Source organism: Micromys minutus (genome assembly GCF_963924665.1).
Source record: "Micromys minutus genome assembly, chromosome: 2".
Classification (NCBI taxonomy): Eukaryota; Metazoa; Chordata; class Mammalia; order Rodentia; family Muridae; genus Micromys; species Micromys minutus.
The window spans coordinates 87,452,493-87,466,878 of NC_137971.1; the positions used below are offsets into that span (position 1 = coordinate 87,452,493).

Sequence of the window (14,386 nt, forward strand, 5' to 3'; positions counted from 1 at the left end):
CCCAGAAACATGTAATTTATCTTTACTTTATATTATATTTAATTTTAACACTACTGCATAAATAGAAAATTGACAATATTTTGTATATTTCAGAATATATATTTAACATAGAATTTTTTATTTCTTTTTTTATATTTGAAAGATTAATTAGTGCCAATGTGTAGATGCTCTCCAAATTTACAATGGATGTTTTTGTGGGGATGGTCTCCTTTTATTATAGTCTGCCATAACTCCTGGTGTGAATGCAGGCTGGATCTGAGATCATGATTCCTTTCTTATATTTTATGCCTCTAAAAACAGCACAGGGATCCACTACTGCAACAAGGGTGCAGAATGACAGCTCTGTGGCTGAGTTCATCCTCTTGGGCTTTTCTGCCTTTCCTGAACTCCAAGGGCAGATGTTTGGGGCTTTCCTGGTTATTTATTTGGTCACCCTGATGGGAAATGCCACCATTGTTGCTGTCATTTTCCTGGACCAAAACCTTCACATTCCCATGTACCTGTTTCTGCAGAACTTATCTGTGGTGGAAATAAGTTTTAGTGCAGCCATCACGCCTGAAATGCTGGTGGTCCTGACCACTGAGAAAGCCACCATTTCCTTTGGGGGCTGTTTTGCGCAGATGTACTTCATTCTTCTCTTTGGTGGGACTGAGTGTTTCCTCCTGGGGGCAATGGCTTATGACCGGTTTGCTGCAATCTGCCATCCTCTATCCTACCCAGTGATTATGAACAAAAGGGTCTTTGTGAAATTAGTGATGTTCTCATGGGTCTCAGGGATCATGGTGGCTACTGTGCAGACCACATGGGTGTTTAGCTTCCCTTACTGTGGCCACAAGGAAATTAACCATCTCTTCTGTGAGACTCCTCCTGTGCTGGAGCTTGCATGTGCAGACACCTTCCTGTTTGAAGTCTATGCCTTCACAGGCACCATTTTGATTGTCATGGTCCCCTTCCTGTTGATACTCTTGTCTTATACTCGGATCCTCTTTGCCATCCTGAGGATGCCATCCACTACAGGGAGGCAGAAGGCCTTTTCCACGTGTGCCTCTCATCTCACGTCTGTCACCCTCTTCTATGGCACGGCCAGTATAACTTATCTCCAGCCCAAATCCAGGTACTCACCAGACACCAAGAAACTGATGTCACTGGCGTACACGCTGCTCACCCCTCTGCTGAATCCACTTATCTACAGCCTGAGGAACAAGGAGATGAAAAGGGCTGTGTTGAAATTATGGCAAAGAAAAGTGGCTTTACACACAGGGTGATTTGTCAATAAACTTGATGTTTTAAACAACATGTTTTTGATGTGTATGAATTTTTATGTGGTGAAAATAGAGTATTTTTTGTTGTTGCTAGATATCTTGATATCTTCATATTTGAAAACATATTACATTATTCTCTTTTAATATTGTAGCCAATTGTTTTTTTTTTTTAAAAGAGGTCTATGCTTCTGAAACACAATTCAAAGTTTAGTGATCTATTTTCTATTATTGACGTACTAATCATTGTTACAGTGTTGCCATTAAGGTGATTCTTCAATAAACACCTAATTTTTTATGCTAATATGCTTCGTAATTTTATTTTTGCATGTTAGACTTTTCAAAGAGTGACTGATAGAATGAGTCATTTTGCTATTTTATATTTAAAAATTTAAAGTTGAATTTGTTTATTATTTGTGTGTATGCAGACTTGTGGGCATGCCATGGTACATGTGAAGGCCACAGGTCCTTTGCTAGGAAGTAGGGTTTACATAAAATCCTAAATGCACATAGTGGAAAATTTCCTTATTTTGTAAGAGTTCTATTTTCATGTCCTAGCTCTTTATAAAGCAAATGATGTTGGCATTGGCTTTGTGTGTGACTTGTGCCCCATGGCATCCTCTCTGGTTTCCCACAGCTTGATGAACGTTCTTTACATCACCAGTATCAACATCTGCCATAGAAGGCCAGATGGCTTGATGATCATTCAAGACTGCAACATCCCCTGCATTCCAGACAATTATCAGACTCTAGTAAATTACAAACTAACAAACAACCCAAACCAAAAAAACTTACTAGTTCTATCAGAACCTCTCTTGGTCCCAGCTCACTTACACTCCTGAGGGTAAGAAAGGGGAGATTGTGGACAGACATGTCATTCTTGAAATGGAGGCGAACTCTGATGATATCCCTCATGGAGAGATTGGTTGTGAAATACATGTACCAGGGTATTGGATTGACCCAGAAGCAGCTATGTCAGACCTAATGGGCCATGATTGAGAACTGAAGTTCCAAGCATTTATTCTTGCATGTCATAAAGATCAAGCAGACAGCTTTTTACCTTTATTCTGACACACTCAACTTCCAGGCTGGTGAAATAGAACCCAAGTAAGTATGCAGATGGGAAGATGCATATGTTATGAAGTGGTGTGGTGTATAGCAAACGTTGAATGAGCTTGGATAGCAGCTGATGCTAAGGAAAAGTAGAATGTAGTTCTGGCCTTCAAGGAGAAACCGGAAATTCAGGGCAGCAAACTTGTCTGTGGGAGAATCTGGCCGGACAGGACAGCTGCAGGGGCAGCAGGGACAGCACTGTTGCCCAGGACATTTCACAGGATCTGCAGTGTTTGTTTGGGCATCAGCAGTTTCTGTTACATTTACATTCTGGCTCCTGGCGGTCTGTTCTGCAGTATTTGTGCTGAGATCATCTCCTACTAATGTGAATGGCATCAACTTTTAACACCACCTTTTCCATGACCTACTTTGATCATAAAGGCACACATGGACACAGAACCTTTTGTGAAGCAGCCAAGGAAGGCGGAGACCTGCTGTGCTTAACTTTTCCCATGCTGGGCTGACTTATCCCATGGTTCTGTTTGCTGTACTCTGAGCTGGGGTTGGTGATTCCATGGGCATCTCTTATAGTATCATACAGAAAGCAGGGACAACTATGAAAGAATTTGACTTTTTTTTTTGTTTGTCCATCTTTTTATCCTGGGAATAATCAGGTCTATCAAGCCAGAGCTTATGATTCTTTCCATGTTTTCCAGTGTGTTATCTATTCCTTCCTGATTTCTCTCAAAACTGCTCATGTGTTATCTTGTGCTGTGTGTGTGTGTGTGTGTGTGTGTGTGTGTGTGTGTGTGTGTATGTGTTATTTCCTTTCCCAATGGGATAAGGTGATAACTATTAGACTTCCAATACAGAAGCACAATTTGTACTAAATTGGAATATGTAATGTGAAAAAATGCATTAAAATAAACTAAAACAAATTAAACAAATGAATGAAATAAAATTAACTGACTATCAAGGAAGTTAATAATCCTAGCTCTTCGCAGGCCAAAATAGGAGAACCATAAATTCTAGGCCAGTCCAGGCTATATAAAAACCAACTCCTTTTTTCAAAACCAAATGCTGAAACACAGATAGAACCAAACACACAAAATAGAAAAAGACAAGAGAAAACATAAAGAAAATCCCAATTTTAATGCTGGTTCTGATGTCTTTTCATTCTTTGAAGTTTTCTTGTCCTCACTGAGAATAGGGCTGTTCTATATAAGAGGATGCAGTGATGATAAGACACCGGGAATGCGACTTTATTAGAGACACTTGAGGATCAGCTCTGAGACTATTAGTGGGTGAGCGCAGTGCTTGGCAGCTTCCTCACGATGAGAAAGGAGGGTTCCTCGAGCTCAGGATTCAGGGATGGTATGATGAGAAACATAATGAGACACTACTCTAGGAAAAGAGAGAAAATGGGAACAGAGAAAAAGATAAAATTAAAAACAAAAAGATTCCAGAACAGCCATCACAGTGCTGTTAATGAAGAGATGTGTAACTGTTTCAGAATCTCTACCTTCTTTCTCAACCTCCCTCATACTCCATGAAACACTATTCAGATCAGATTATGAGTCAATATTTTGATTACTTTCCCCTTTTGCTAGGTATGTGCTGGACCCTTTTTCTAGCTCCATAAGTCTGTAATTTTATTAAAACTTTAGTATAAAAAGACAATAAAAATATCATTGGTTAAATTCACAAGACCCAACAGTTATATAGCTCAGCGAAGTTCTACGTGGTTAGCCAGTCATTTTGAAGCTGCTGAGCTGCATGCAGTATTTGACACTTTTACTATCAAATATATTATTATGTATTACCCACCACCAAACCCAGAAAAATCCATGACAGACATAGAAATGGAGAAACAATAGCTTTCTATCCTCTGTATTTTTCTTTTCTCCCTTTTTAATGGGTCTTTTGTAGCCCTGTCAGGCTTCAAATGTGATCAGCAGCTGCTTCTGACCCTTCCTCCTCCATCCCCATCACTTTTGGCCGAGTGTATTTTTCACCTGAATTATTTTCAGTTCTTTTGATTCTTGTTTTACTGTGTCCAACTGTTCTGTTCTCTCTCTAGCTCCACTTTCTCACAACTATTCTGTTAACCTGTCCTTTGACATTGTGTTTTTTTTTTAAATTAATCTTCTTTAAACCCCAATAGTTACTATTTTTCTTCATTTTATTGTCCTGTAACATTGTCTATGAGCATTTATCTATGTTTTGATTTTCTTTTGTAAAATCATCGCTGCTCCATAGGTTTTTAAAATTTTTTAGATGTTGAGCCAATAAGATGGCTAGTTTGTAAATGTGCTGGCCACCAAGCCTGATAACCTGAGGTTGATCACCAGAACTCACACGATAGAAGGAATAAACTTATAGTCAGTGGTCTCTTTCAAGTGCACAAAGTGGTACCATGTGCACACATACATGCACACACATATATACGCACATATACTCACATACAGACATACATGCATGATGCATGCACAGACATGTATACACACACACACACACACACACACACACACACGAAAACATATTCTTAACTCTATTTTTTGGTGACAGTTTATATGTGCTCTTTGATACTTTCTTGAATAATCTTTATATATCTTTTGTTTTTCTCATTCTTTTCATCATCTAGTGTTCATATTACTGCAATGTGCAATCTCCATGGGACAGCTTCCATGCCGAGGAAGGATGTATCCTCTCTTGACCATTTCTTTATCTGTGGTGTTTGTCTAAGGAGAGGAACCACATTTCCCTGTGAGCAGGGATAATTCAGGACCTGCAGAAGCGTTCCCCACTAACTCACCACTCAGTGTTTCGTCAGGCAAGTTTCATGATTCCAATCTGCACTTCATTAAGAGCTCAGGTGATGTGCACACACTTTGAAGCTTGAAACTTGCTGCCCATGATACAGATTTCATCTTCAGACTGAAGAGTTTTCTCTCCTCTGCCCTCCTGCTGTCAGAACCCTGAGGCTCACAGAACACAAGGTCTCACTCACCCAGGCTTCCCTGAAACTACAGTAGTTGACTGATCTGTGGTCTTCCACACCTACTTTCTTCTGTCAAAACAGGTCCAGGGAAACCTTTATTATCATCTACCCACACAGCTCTCCTTGCTGGAACAAGATGACCATGGCTTCTGCCCTCAGGGGCATGGTGTTGTCATGGTTTGGTGTGCATGAGATGTAGGAGTTGAAGGCTCTGCTGGCGTCTCCACAGGGACTTTCCAGACCTGAGAATTAGTTAGACTGACACAATTTAGATTCTGGGGGGAAGAAATGAAGAAATGGGAAGCACAGCTAGTCAACTACCTACTGGTTAGGACTGGCAGTAGGGAGTTGTGAAGAAACAAATGGATTATGTAGGAAGCATATAGACGGAATGATTTAAAAAAATAACAAAACAGGTTCTGTGTGGAATCTTTATAGTCAATGTGTTCATCCCTGAGAACAAGGATGCTGCATCTTCCCCAGGAGGACTCCATCTCCTGCCTTGAGGGTCATGGTGAAGGTCGAAGTGATGCTGTACCAGCTGACATTCAACTGTATTTTAAAACTCAGCAGGAGGGCCCAGCTTATTTTAACCCCTTTGAGAATTTCCTAGACTAATACAAAGACATCTGTATTTGTGTTTCACCCTGGAGGTGTGGGTGTCTGTGGTGGGTCTGCTAATGTGCTTCTTTCTTTTTCATTTATACTGGATATTCTCTGTGTTTACATTCAAATGTTATATACCTTTCCCCTCCTCCTTCCCTTGCTTCCATGAAGGTGCTCCCTCTCCCCACCACCCTCTCCCACCCCAGTGCCTTGATATTCTCCTACACTGGGAAAAGGAGCCTTCACTGGACCAAATGCCTCTTTTTCCATTGATTCCAGACAGTGCTATCCTCTGCTACATATGCAACTGGAGCTGTGAATCTCTCCATGTATATTCATTGGCTGGTGTTTTAGTCCCTGAGAGCTCCAGAGAGTTTGGTTGGTTGATAATGTTGTTCTTCCCATGAGGTTCCAAACCCTTTCGGCTCCTTTAGTCCTTTCTCTAGCTCCTTCATTGAGGTCCCCATGTTCAGTCCAATGGTTAGCTGCACGCATCCTCATCTGTATCAGTACGGCTCTGGCTGAGCCTCTGAGGCGGCATCCATATTAGGCTCCGGCCAAAATGCACTTCTTGGCACCAGCAATAGTGACTGGGTTTGATGGAAGCATATAGGGTAAATCCTCAGGTGATTTACCTCTGGATAATCTTTTCTTCAATCTCTGCTCCTTCATTTGTCCCTGTATTTCCTCCTGTGAGTGTTTTGTTCTCCCTTATAAAAAGGGCTGAGAAATCTACATTCTGGCCTTTATTCTTTTTGCGCTTCATAAAATCTGTGAGTTGTTTCTTGGGTATTCAGAGCTTTTTGGGCTGGTATATGCTTATCAGTGAGTGCATACCATGTGTGTTCTTTTGTACTGGGTTACCTCACTCAGGATGATACCTTCTATTATATATCCATTTGCCTCAGAATTTCATAAAGTCAGTTTTAAATAGCTGAGTAGTATTGCATGATGTAAATGTACCACAATTTCTATATCCATTCTTCTGCTGAAGGACATCTGGATTCTTTCCAGCTTCTAGCTATTATTAATAAGGCTACTATGAACTTAATGGAGCATGTGTCCATGTTATACGTTGGAGCATCTTTTGAATATACACCCAGGAGTGGTATAGCTTGGTCCTCAAGTTCTATGTCCAATTTTCTGAGAAACCACCAGACTGATTTCCAGAGTGGTTGTACCAGTTTGTAATCCCACCAAGAATGGAGGAGTGTTCTTCTTTCTTCACATCTTTGCCAGCATTTGCTGTCAATTGGGTTTTTGATCTTAGGAATTCTGACTGATGTGAGGTAGATTTCAGAATTGTTTTGATTCGCATTTCCCTGAGGACTAAGGATGTTGAACATTTCTTTCTGTGCTTTTCAGCCATTCGGTATTCCTCAGTTGAGAATTCTTTGTTTAGCCCTGTACCCCATTTTTAATAGAATTATTTAATTCTCTGGAGTTTAACTTCTTGAGTTCTTTGTATATATTGGTTAAAAAACTATGTTTATCATCTCACTAGATGCTGAGAAAACATTTGACATAATTCAACACCCCTTCATGTTAAACACCTTGGAAAGATCAAGAATTCAAGGCCTGTACCTAAACATAGTAAAAGCAATATACAGCAAACCAGTACCCAATATCAAACTAAATGATGAGAGACTTGAAGCAATTGCACTAAAATTATGGACTAGACAAAGCTGCCCACTCTCCCCCTACCTATTCAGTATAATACTGGATGTCCTAGCCTGATCAAGTAGACAGCAAAAGGAAGTCAAAGAGATATTAATTGGAAAGAATGAAGTTAAAATATCACTATTTGCAGAAGAAATGATAATATACTTAAGTGACCCCCAGAATTCCACCAGAGAACTCCTACAGCTATTAAACATCTTCAGCAAATTAGCTGGATATAAAATTAACTCAAACAAATCAGTAGCCTAACTCTACTCAAAGGACAAACAGGCTGAGAAAGAAATTAGAGAATTGATACTCTTCATAATAGTCACAAAGAATATAAATATCTTGGTGTGACCCTAGCCAAGCAAGTGAAAGACTTGTATGACAAGAACTCCAAGACTCTGAAAAAGGAAATTGACGAAGATCTCAGAAGATGGAAAAATCTCCCATGCTCATGGATAGGAAGGATTAATAATAATGGCCATCTTACCAAAAACAATCTACAGATTCAATGCAATTCCCATCAAAATTACAACTCAATTCTTCATAGAGTTAGAAAGAATAATTTGCAATTTTTTTGGAATAAAAAAAAATACCCAGGATAGTGAAAACTATTCTCAACAATAAAAGAACTTCTGGGGGGAATTACCATCTCTGACTTGAAACTAGATCAATGGAATAGAACTGAAGACCCAGAAATGAACCCACATACCTATGGTCACTTAATAAAGGAGCCAGAAACATTCAGTTGAAAAAAGGACAGCCTCTTCAACAAATGGTGCTGGTTCAACTGGCAGTCAGAATACAGAAGAATGCAAATATATCCATTCTTATCTCCTTGTACAAAGGTCAAGTCCAAGTGGATCAAAATCCTCCACATAAAACCATGCACACTGAAACTAATAGAAGAGAAAGTGGGGAAGAGCTTAGAATACATAGGCACAGTGGAAAATTTCCTGAACAGAACACCAATGGCTTATGCTCTAAGATCAAGAATAGACAAATGGAACCTCATAAAATTGCAGAGCTTCTGTAAGGCAAAGAACACTGCCAATAGGACAAAACGGCAACCAACAGATTGGGAAAATATCTTTACTAATCCTACATCCGATGGAGGTAATATGCTTCTGTACAGGTCCTCTGTGTTTCTGATGCTGATGACAGGGAGCACCACTCTGAGGACCCCACTCAGAGATAAAGGCTCTTGTCTTTGTCTCATTGACCTTGATTCATCTTTTCTGATCTCCCCCCTTCCACTGTTTCTGACCACACAGAACCTGTGTTATACTATAAATTATACCCTGGTATTTAACATATGAAATTTAGATTCTAGTTTCTCATTCATTTGTTTTTGTGCAGTTTCCAGGAGGACAGTTCCCCCCTCCTGGGTGCATGGACAGGCAGACTCAGTGTTTTATAACTCCCTCAATCCCTGCTTCTTCTGTGTTCTGCCTCTGGTTATCATTTCCTAGAAGGAGATGCCATGTTGGAGTCAAGTCTCTCTTGTAAGAGCTGTTTATTCCCCAGGGACATTTGAAGAGTAACTACCAAGCATGTTCTCTTGAGCTTTCTCACCCAAGAGGCCAAGCGATTAGTCTCTTAAGTCATCATATCAAATATGAGCAGATCCCTTCCAAGTTCTTCAAGGGGGGAGCCTCCACAGCACATGACTTGATAATGTTATGTGAAAATCCTAGAGACAGCGTGAGGTAATAGAGCACAGCCTTTGTTTGTGCTGTGTGCCTAATAGAGGGTTTTCTTCATGGTTCTTGTCACTGGTGACTGGAGATGATGAGTAAGAGAGATACTTCATTGCTCCAGGGTCACTAGGCATGGCTGAGTCATTTGGATCAAGAGACTTTTTGTCCTGAGACCTGCTGATTTCTTTTTCTGTTTGAGAGGAGAACAGACAACAATTTCAGGAATAAGTACTTTGCATGCACTATCAAGTTTTAGAAGGTTCCGACTGGTGTATTAGGTCAGTGAGCCAATACTTACTTTTCTCCATGTGCAAGGTGAAGCTTAAACAAAAGAAAGTTTGCCTGCCACTCCCAGTTACACTTACTTAGGACGATACTAGAGTGTTTTAATAATTGAGAAAGCATTTATGGTCAGTTCATTTTAACCTTCATGATAGTTCTTTTGCTTTTAGCTTTTAAATATGTTTGTTTTTCATGTACTTAGGAAGAAGAGAGTCACAAGTCAGTACTTGTATGCAGTGTGCTGATTGCACCAGGGTAGTTAGCATTTCTGTCATCTTAGACATTTATCTTTCCTTTGTGCTGGGGACATTCCAAACCTTTACAAGCTGTGTTGAAGTGCACAGTGAAGTGCTATTAAAGACATTTTATTCTATTTGTCATTGTTAGTTGGCTCCATAAAGGTTTTAAAGATAAAATAATTTTTATTAAATTAATAATCAATCACTATCATACATTTAGATTTGAGTACACACAAAATTTCAACTTTCTCAGAGACTATATTACCTGTTGTAGAAGGTGTGTGTGTATGTGTGTGTGTGTGCATGCACACATGTACCTGTAAGCATGGGTATGCTTTCATGCATGTGGGGGTCAGAGTCCAATGTTGTGTGTTTTTTAGAAGCTTGTATTTTGAGACAAGGACTCTCAGTGAGGCTTGGGGTCTGATTATTATAATAGTCTGGCTGACCAGTGAGTCCCAGGTAAATTCTGGTCTCTGCCTTCCGAGTTGAACAAATCAGTCTTCATCCTTCCATCTTTCTTTCCCTACCCTTGTGGCCCTTCCACCATGACAGCCCATAGTTATGAATGCTATCTTTCCTTGTCATGTACACACTGAGATTTCCTCATTTAATTTCCCAAGCCATATCTTATTACTTTTCAATTCCTTCCATACTCTGTTATGCACTGGCTTCTCCTTTCTTTTAAACACTCCTTTTAATTAAAGATAGAGCCTAGATTGTCCTAAGTTCCTTTATTTTAGAAACACTGCCTTAATGATCCTGGGACAATTGCAGGCATTGTGCATATGCAAGAAACCAACACAATCTTTGTTCTTCATAATTGTGTTATTGCATGGGGTAAGATTTTAATATACAGAACTACTATGACAGCTATTAATAAGAGGAAACATAGAGGTAGAGGTGAGAGATAATGCCCTGAGGTGTGTGTGGGATATCTTATATATCATACTTCTAGAGGATTATGCCTGTTTTATGCATATACTGAATTCTAAAAACTATCAGAACAGTGTGACTATGTAGTGCCTAGAAAATGATATCTACCTGCTCAGGGTTTGCTGAGTAAGTTATTAATGATTTCGTGAATTTCCTGAGATAGAGTTTGGAAAGATGGATAAAAGATAAAGAGGAGTAGAGAGTGACTATGTTTAGAAGAATGTTTCATAATGACCCCCAGATAAACCTTTTCTTTTGTTATCCTGGACACAAGGAGGGACTCCAGCATTTAGTCCTAAAAAATAAAATAAAGTCACACTTAGGTAAGTTTCAAGAGAGTTGATCACTTCCATTCTAGGCTGAAACCAGTAATCTTGAAATTCATTCAAACATATTGGTGTCACCTAATATAGATAAATTTAATATACAACAATTTTCTTATGTTTCTATGGAATGTTGATCATTACTGGTCAAAACTACCCTAATCATTTTAATTGTAATGAATATTTCAAACAAATGCACTGTTATAATTGAATGATTAACCTTTCTTTCTACATGTTATCTTCTGTGTTTTAAAAGTTTATATTCAATACAGTTAAGCAAAAGATATGTTTCTAACAATAGTATGGGGGCAGAAATAGAATTTTAAATTATTTGTGTTTACTTTAGGGCTATGATTTAATTCAAAGTATATAGTGTTCTATGATATTTAATGCTTTTCAGACTAAATTTATAAGCCAGAATAGTTATTTTTCCCTGTTATGTATAAAAGATTCATTAACTCAAACGTTTAGCTATTTTCCAAACTCAAAACAGATAATTTTGTGTGGATGGTCTTCTCTTGCAATGCTCTGTCAGAATTCTTCAAGTGAGTGGAAGCTGGAGCCAGGACTGAGACTTTATTCTTCCACACTGTGTTTCTAAGAATGACACAGGGCTCCACTACAGCAATGAGGGAGCAGAATGACAGCTCTGTGGCTGAGTTCATCCTATTGGGCTTTTCGAACTATCCTGAACTCCAGAGGCAAATGTTTGGGGCTTTCTTAGTTATTTACCTGGTGACCCTGACAGGAAATGCCCTTATTATGTCTGTCATCCTCCTGGACCGGAGCCTGCACATCCCCATGTACCTCTTCCTGCAGAACTTGTCTGTGGTGGAGACCGGCTTCAGCACAACTGTTATGCCTGAAATGCTGGTGGTCCTGACCACTGAGAAAGCCACCATTTCCTTTGGGGGCTGTTTTGCACAGATGTACTTCATTCTTCTCTTTGGTGGGACTGAGTGTTTCCTCCTGGGGGCAATGGCTTATGACCGGTTTGCTGCAATCTGCCATCCTCTATCCTACCCAGTGATTATGAACAAAAGAGTTTTTATGACATTAGTGACATGCTCCTGGCTCTCAGGTACCATGATGACTACTCTGCAGACCACATGGGTGTTCAGTTTTCCCTACTGTGGCCCCAATGAAATTAACCACATCTCATGTGAAACCCCAGCAGTACTAGAGCTTGCATGTACAGACATTTTTTTCTTTGAGATCTATGCCTTCACAGGCACTGTTCTGATCATTTTGACTCCTTTTGTGTTGATTCTTTTGTCTTACATCCGGATCCTCTTCTCCATCCTGAGGATGCCATCCACTACGGGGAGGCAGAAAGCCTTTTCCACCTGTGCCTCCCATCTCACCTCTGTCACCCTCTTCTATGGCACAGCCAGTATGACCTATCTGCAGCCTAAATCCAAGTACTCACCAGACACCAAGAAACTGATGTCACTGGCGTACTCTCTGCTCACCCCTCTGCTGAATCCACTTATCTACAGCCTGAGGAACAAGGAGATGAAAAGGGCTGTGGTAAAATTATGGGAAAGAAAAGTGGTTCTGCACACAACCTGACATGTTGAGGAGTCGTGTGATATTCATATAGTTCACAACTGAACTGTGTGTAAACTAACAAGATGAAAACACTAAATTTCTTGGAGAGAATGTTTCAGTTCTGTGAGATGGGCATCCTCTCATCATCTCCTCACATTACACCAGAGTAAGACGGTTGATTCAGTGCAGCTCTTGAGAAGGTACAGCTTAGTGGGCAGGGACTTTGTCAAGGTTTTCCTATGGTCAAAGTCCAGCTGACCACTGAGGGAAAGAGTTAGCCCTAGACCAGGCCCTCCAGCTCAGCCATGGCCTGCTTTAGGTCCTGTATAATGATGTCCACTTCAGCTGTGGTGGTACTGCGGCCACACTGAACCAGTGCATTCTGGGCTATGTCCACAGGGATACCACAGCTCAGCACCACCAAGGTGATTGGTCTTCATAATCTGATTGGCATGAAGCACCCACATTGGCCAGTAGTGTCTGGCACTGTGCAAGTAGCATGTACCCTTGAAGCTGGGACACCAGGATGGAAAGGTTGCAGGTGTTTGAAAACCTCTCCACCCCCTGGAAACCAGCTGTTCAGATGGACTTTTCTTACCAAATTCAGCCTCCAGTCTGTCCTCTGGGTAACCCCAGACATCTCTCATGTGGGTCTCTCATGAAGGCTTCATAAGCCTGACAGTTTTCACTCACTTTCCCAAGGCCATCAAACTTGGGAATGTTCTCAGTCCCTGACCTGAAATTCTTGTTCACCTCCAAACAGCATGGGATGCAGGGGTTAACTTTACTGATCCCTCATTCATATAGAGCATCAATCCTGGAACTGTGAAATCCACAACTAAGTCCTCTACATCCATTTGCCTCTTCCCAGTGCCTGAACAGCATCTGTGTGCATGAAGACTTGGGGCAACCCGGAAGCAGCCAGGATCTGGTTCTGTGCCTTAGTATGTCAACTGGTCCCGGGGACAGGCATAATGATGCTGGTCTTGTTATTGGCCAATATGATGGTCATGATGCTTGTGGTAAGGCTGACAGGAGATCCTCAACCTATGTCTGCCCATTCACCTTCAACACAAAAGTGTCAAAGCAGGACAAAAGTGATTTCTGCCATTTGTCCTTCTTTTAAGTGCTCCAGGGACAGTTGGATGGAGTCATATTCCACTGTACAAGTAATAAAATGGGGTATGGTCCCCTCCTCAGAGCTGTGCTGGTCAACCAGAGTCTGCTGTTCATGGAAACATTTCACCATAGAGTGGATTACTAAATTTGACTCATTGTCCCCGGAAGTAAAGATGATGTCCTGAGGTTTTTCCTCTATCATCCTGGTCAGGCTCACTTGAGCTGTGTTAATAATGTCCTTGGCCTTCCTACCTGTCTGAAGGGCTCTCTGTATGCCTCCCACGGACCCTTCAATACACACATCAATCCTGATTACCCTCATGTTGCTTTTTTAATATAAAAATTAAATTCCTTATTTCTAAATAAAACGATCCTCATTTTTTTAAAAAAATGTAAAATTCTTTAAATTTAATCTTAAACTCTTTATTTTTAAAACATCTCAAGTTATCTCTCTCTGTTAATCTGGTAGTCTATTGGTTTTAAGGTATACATGCTTCTACAACACACAATACAACCACTTATTGATTTATTTCTCTTTTGTTGATACATACAAGCCATTGTAGAGTATTGTTATTAAGACAATATTTTCATAAACATGTAGTTCCAAATGTTCATGCTTGGTGATCTTACTAACTGTTCTGTGGAAGATTCT

At 40.2% G+C, this 14,386-nt stretch overlaps 2 protein-coding genes and 1 pseudogene across 3 annotated transcripts; 2 read left to right on the top strand and 1 right to left on the bottom strand.

Annotated features, from left to right (window-relative positions):
• Window positions 1-263: 263 nt before the first annotated feature.
• LOC308417172 (olfactory receptor 10A3-like) lies at window positions 264-1,265 on the top strand (the record flags this gene model as incomplete). Its single annotated transcript, XM_080912327.1, has 1 exon — window positions 264-1,265. The coding sequence occupies one exon, from the start codon at window positions 264-266 to the stop codon at window positions 1,263-1,265; it is 1,002 nt and encodes a 333-aa protein (XP_080768453.1).
• A 10,426-nt stretch (window positions 1,266-11,691) lies between these two features.
• On the top strand, window positions 11,692-12,636 carry LOC308417190 (olfactory receptor 10A3-like; the record flags this gene model as incomplete). Its single annotated transcript, XM_080912345.1, has 1 exon — window positions 11,692-12,636. The coding sequence occupies one exon, from the start codon at window positions 11,692-11,694 to the stop codon at window positions 12,634-12,636; it is 945 nt and encodes a 314-aa protein (XP_080768471.1).
• A 259-nt stretch (window positions 12,637-12,895) lies between these two features.
• LOC308417692 (selenocysteine lyase-like) lies at window positions 12,896-14,056 on the bottom strand (annotated as a pseudogene). The gene has a single exon. The product of its transcript is annotated as a selenocysteine lyase-like (transcript).
• Window positions 14,057-14,386: the final 330 nt, after the last annotated feature.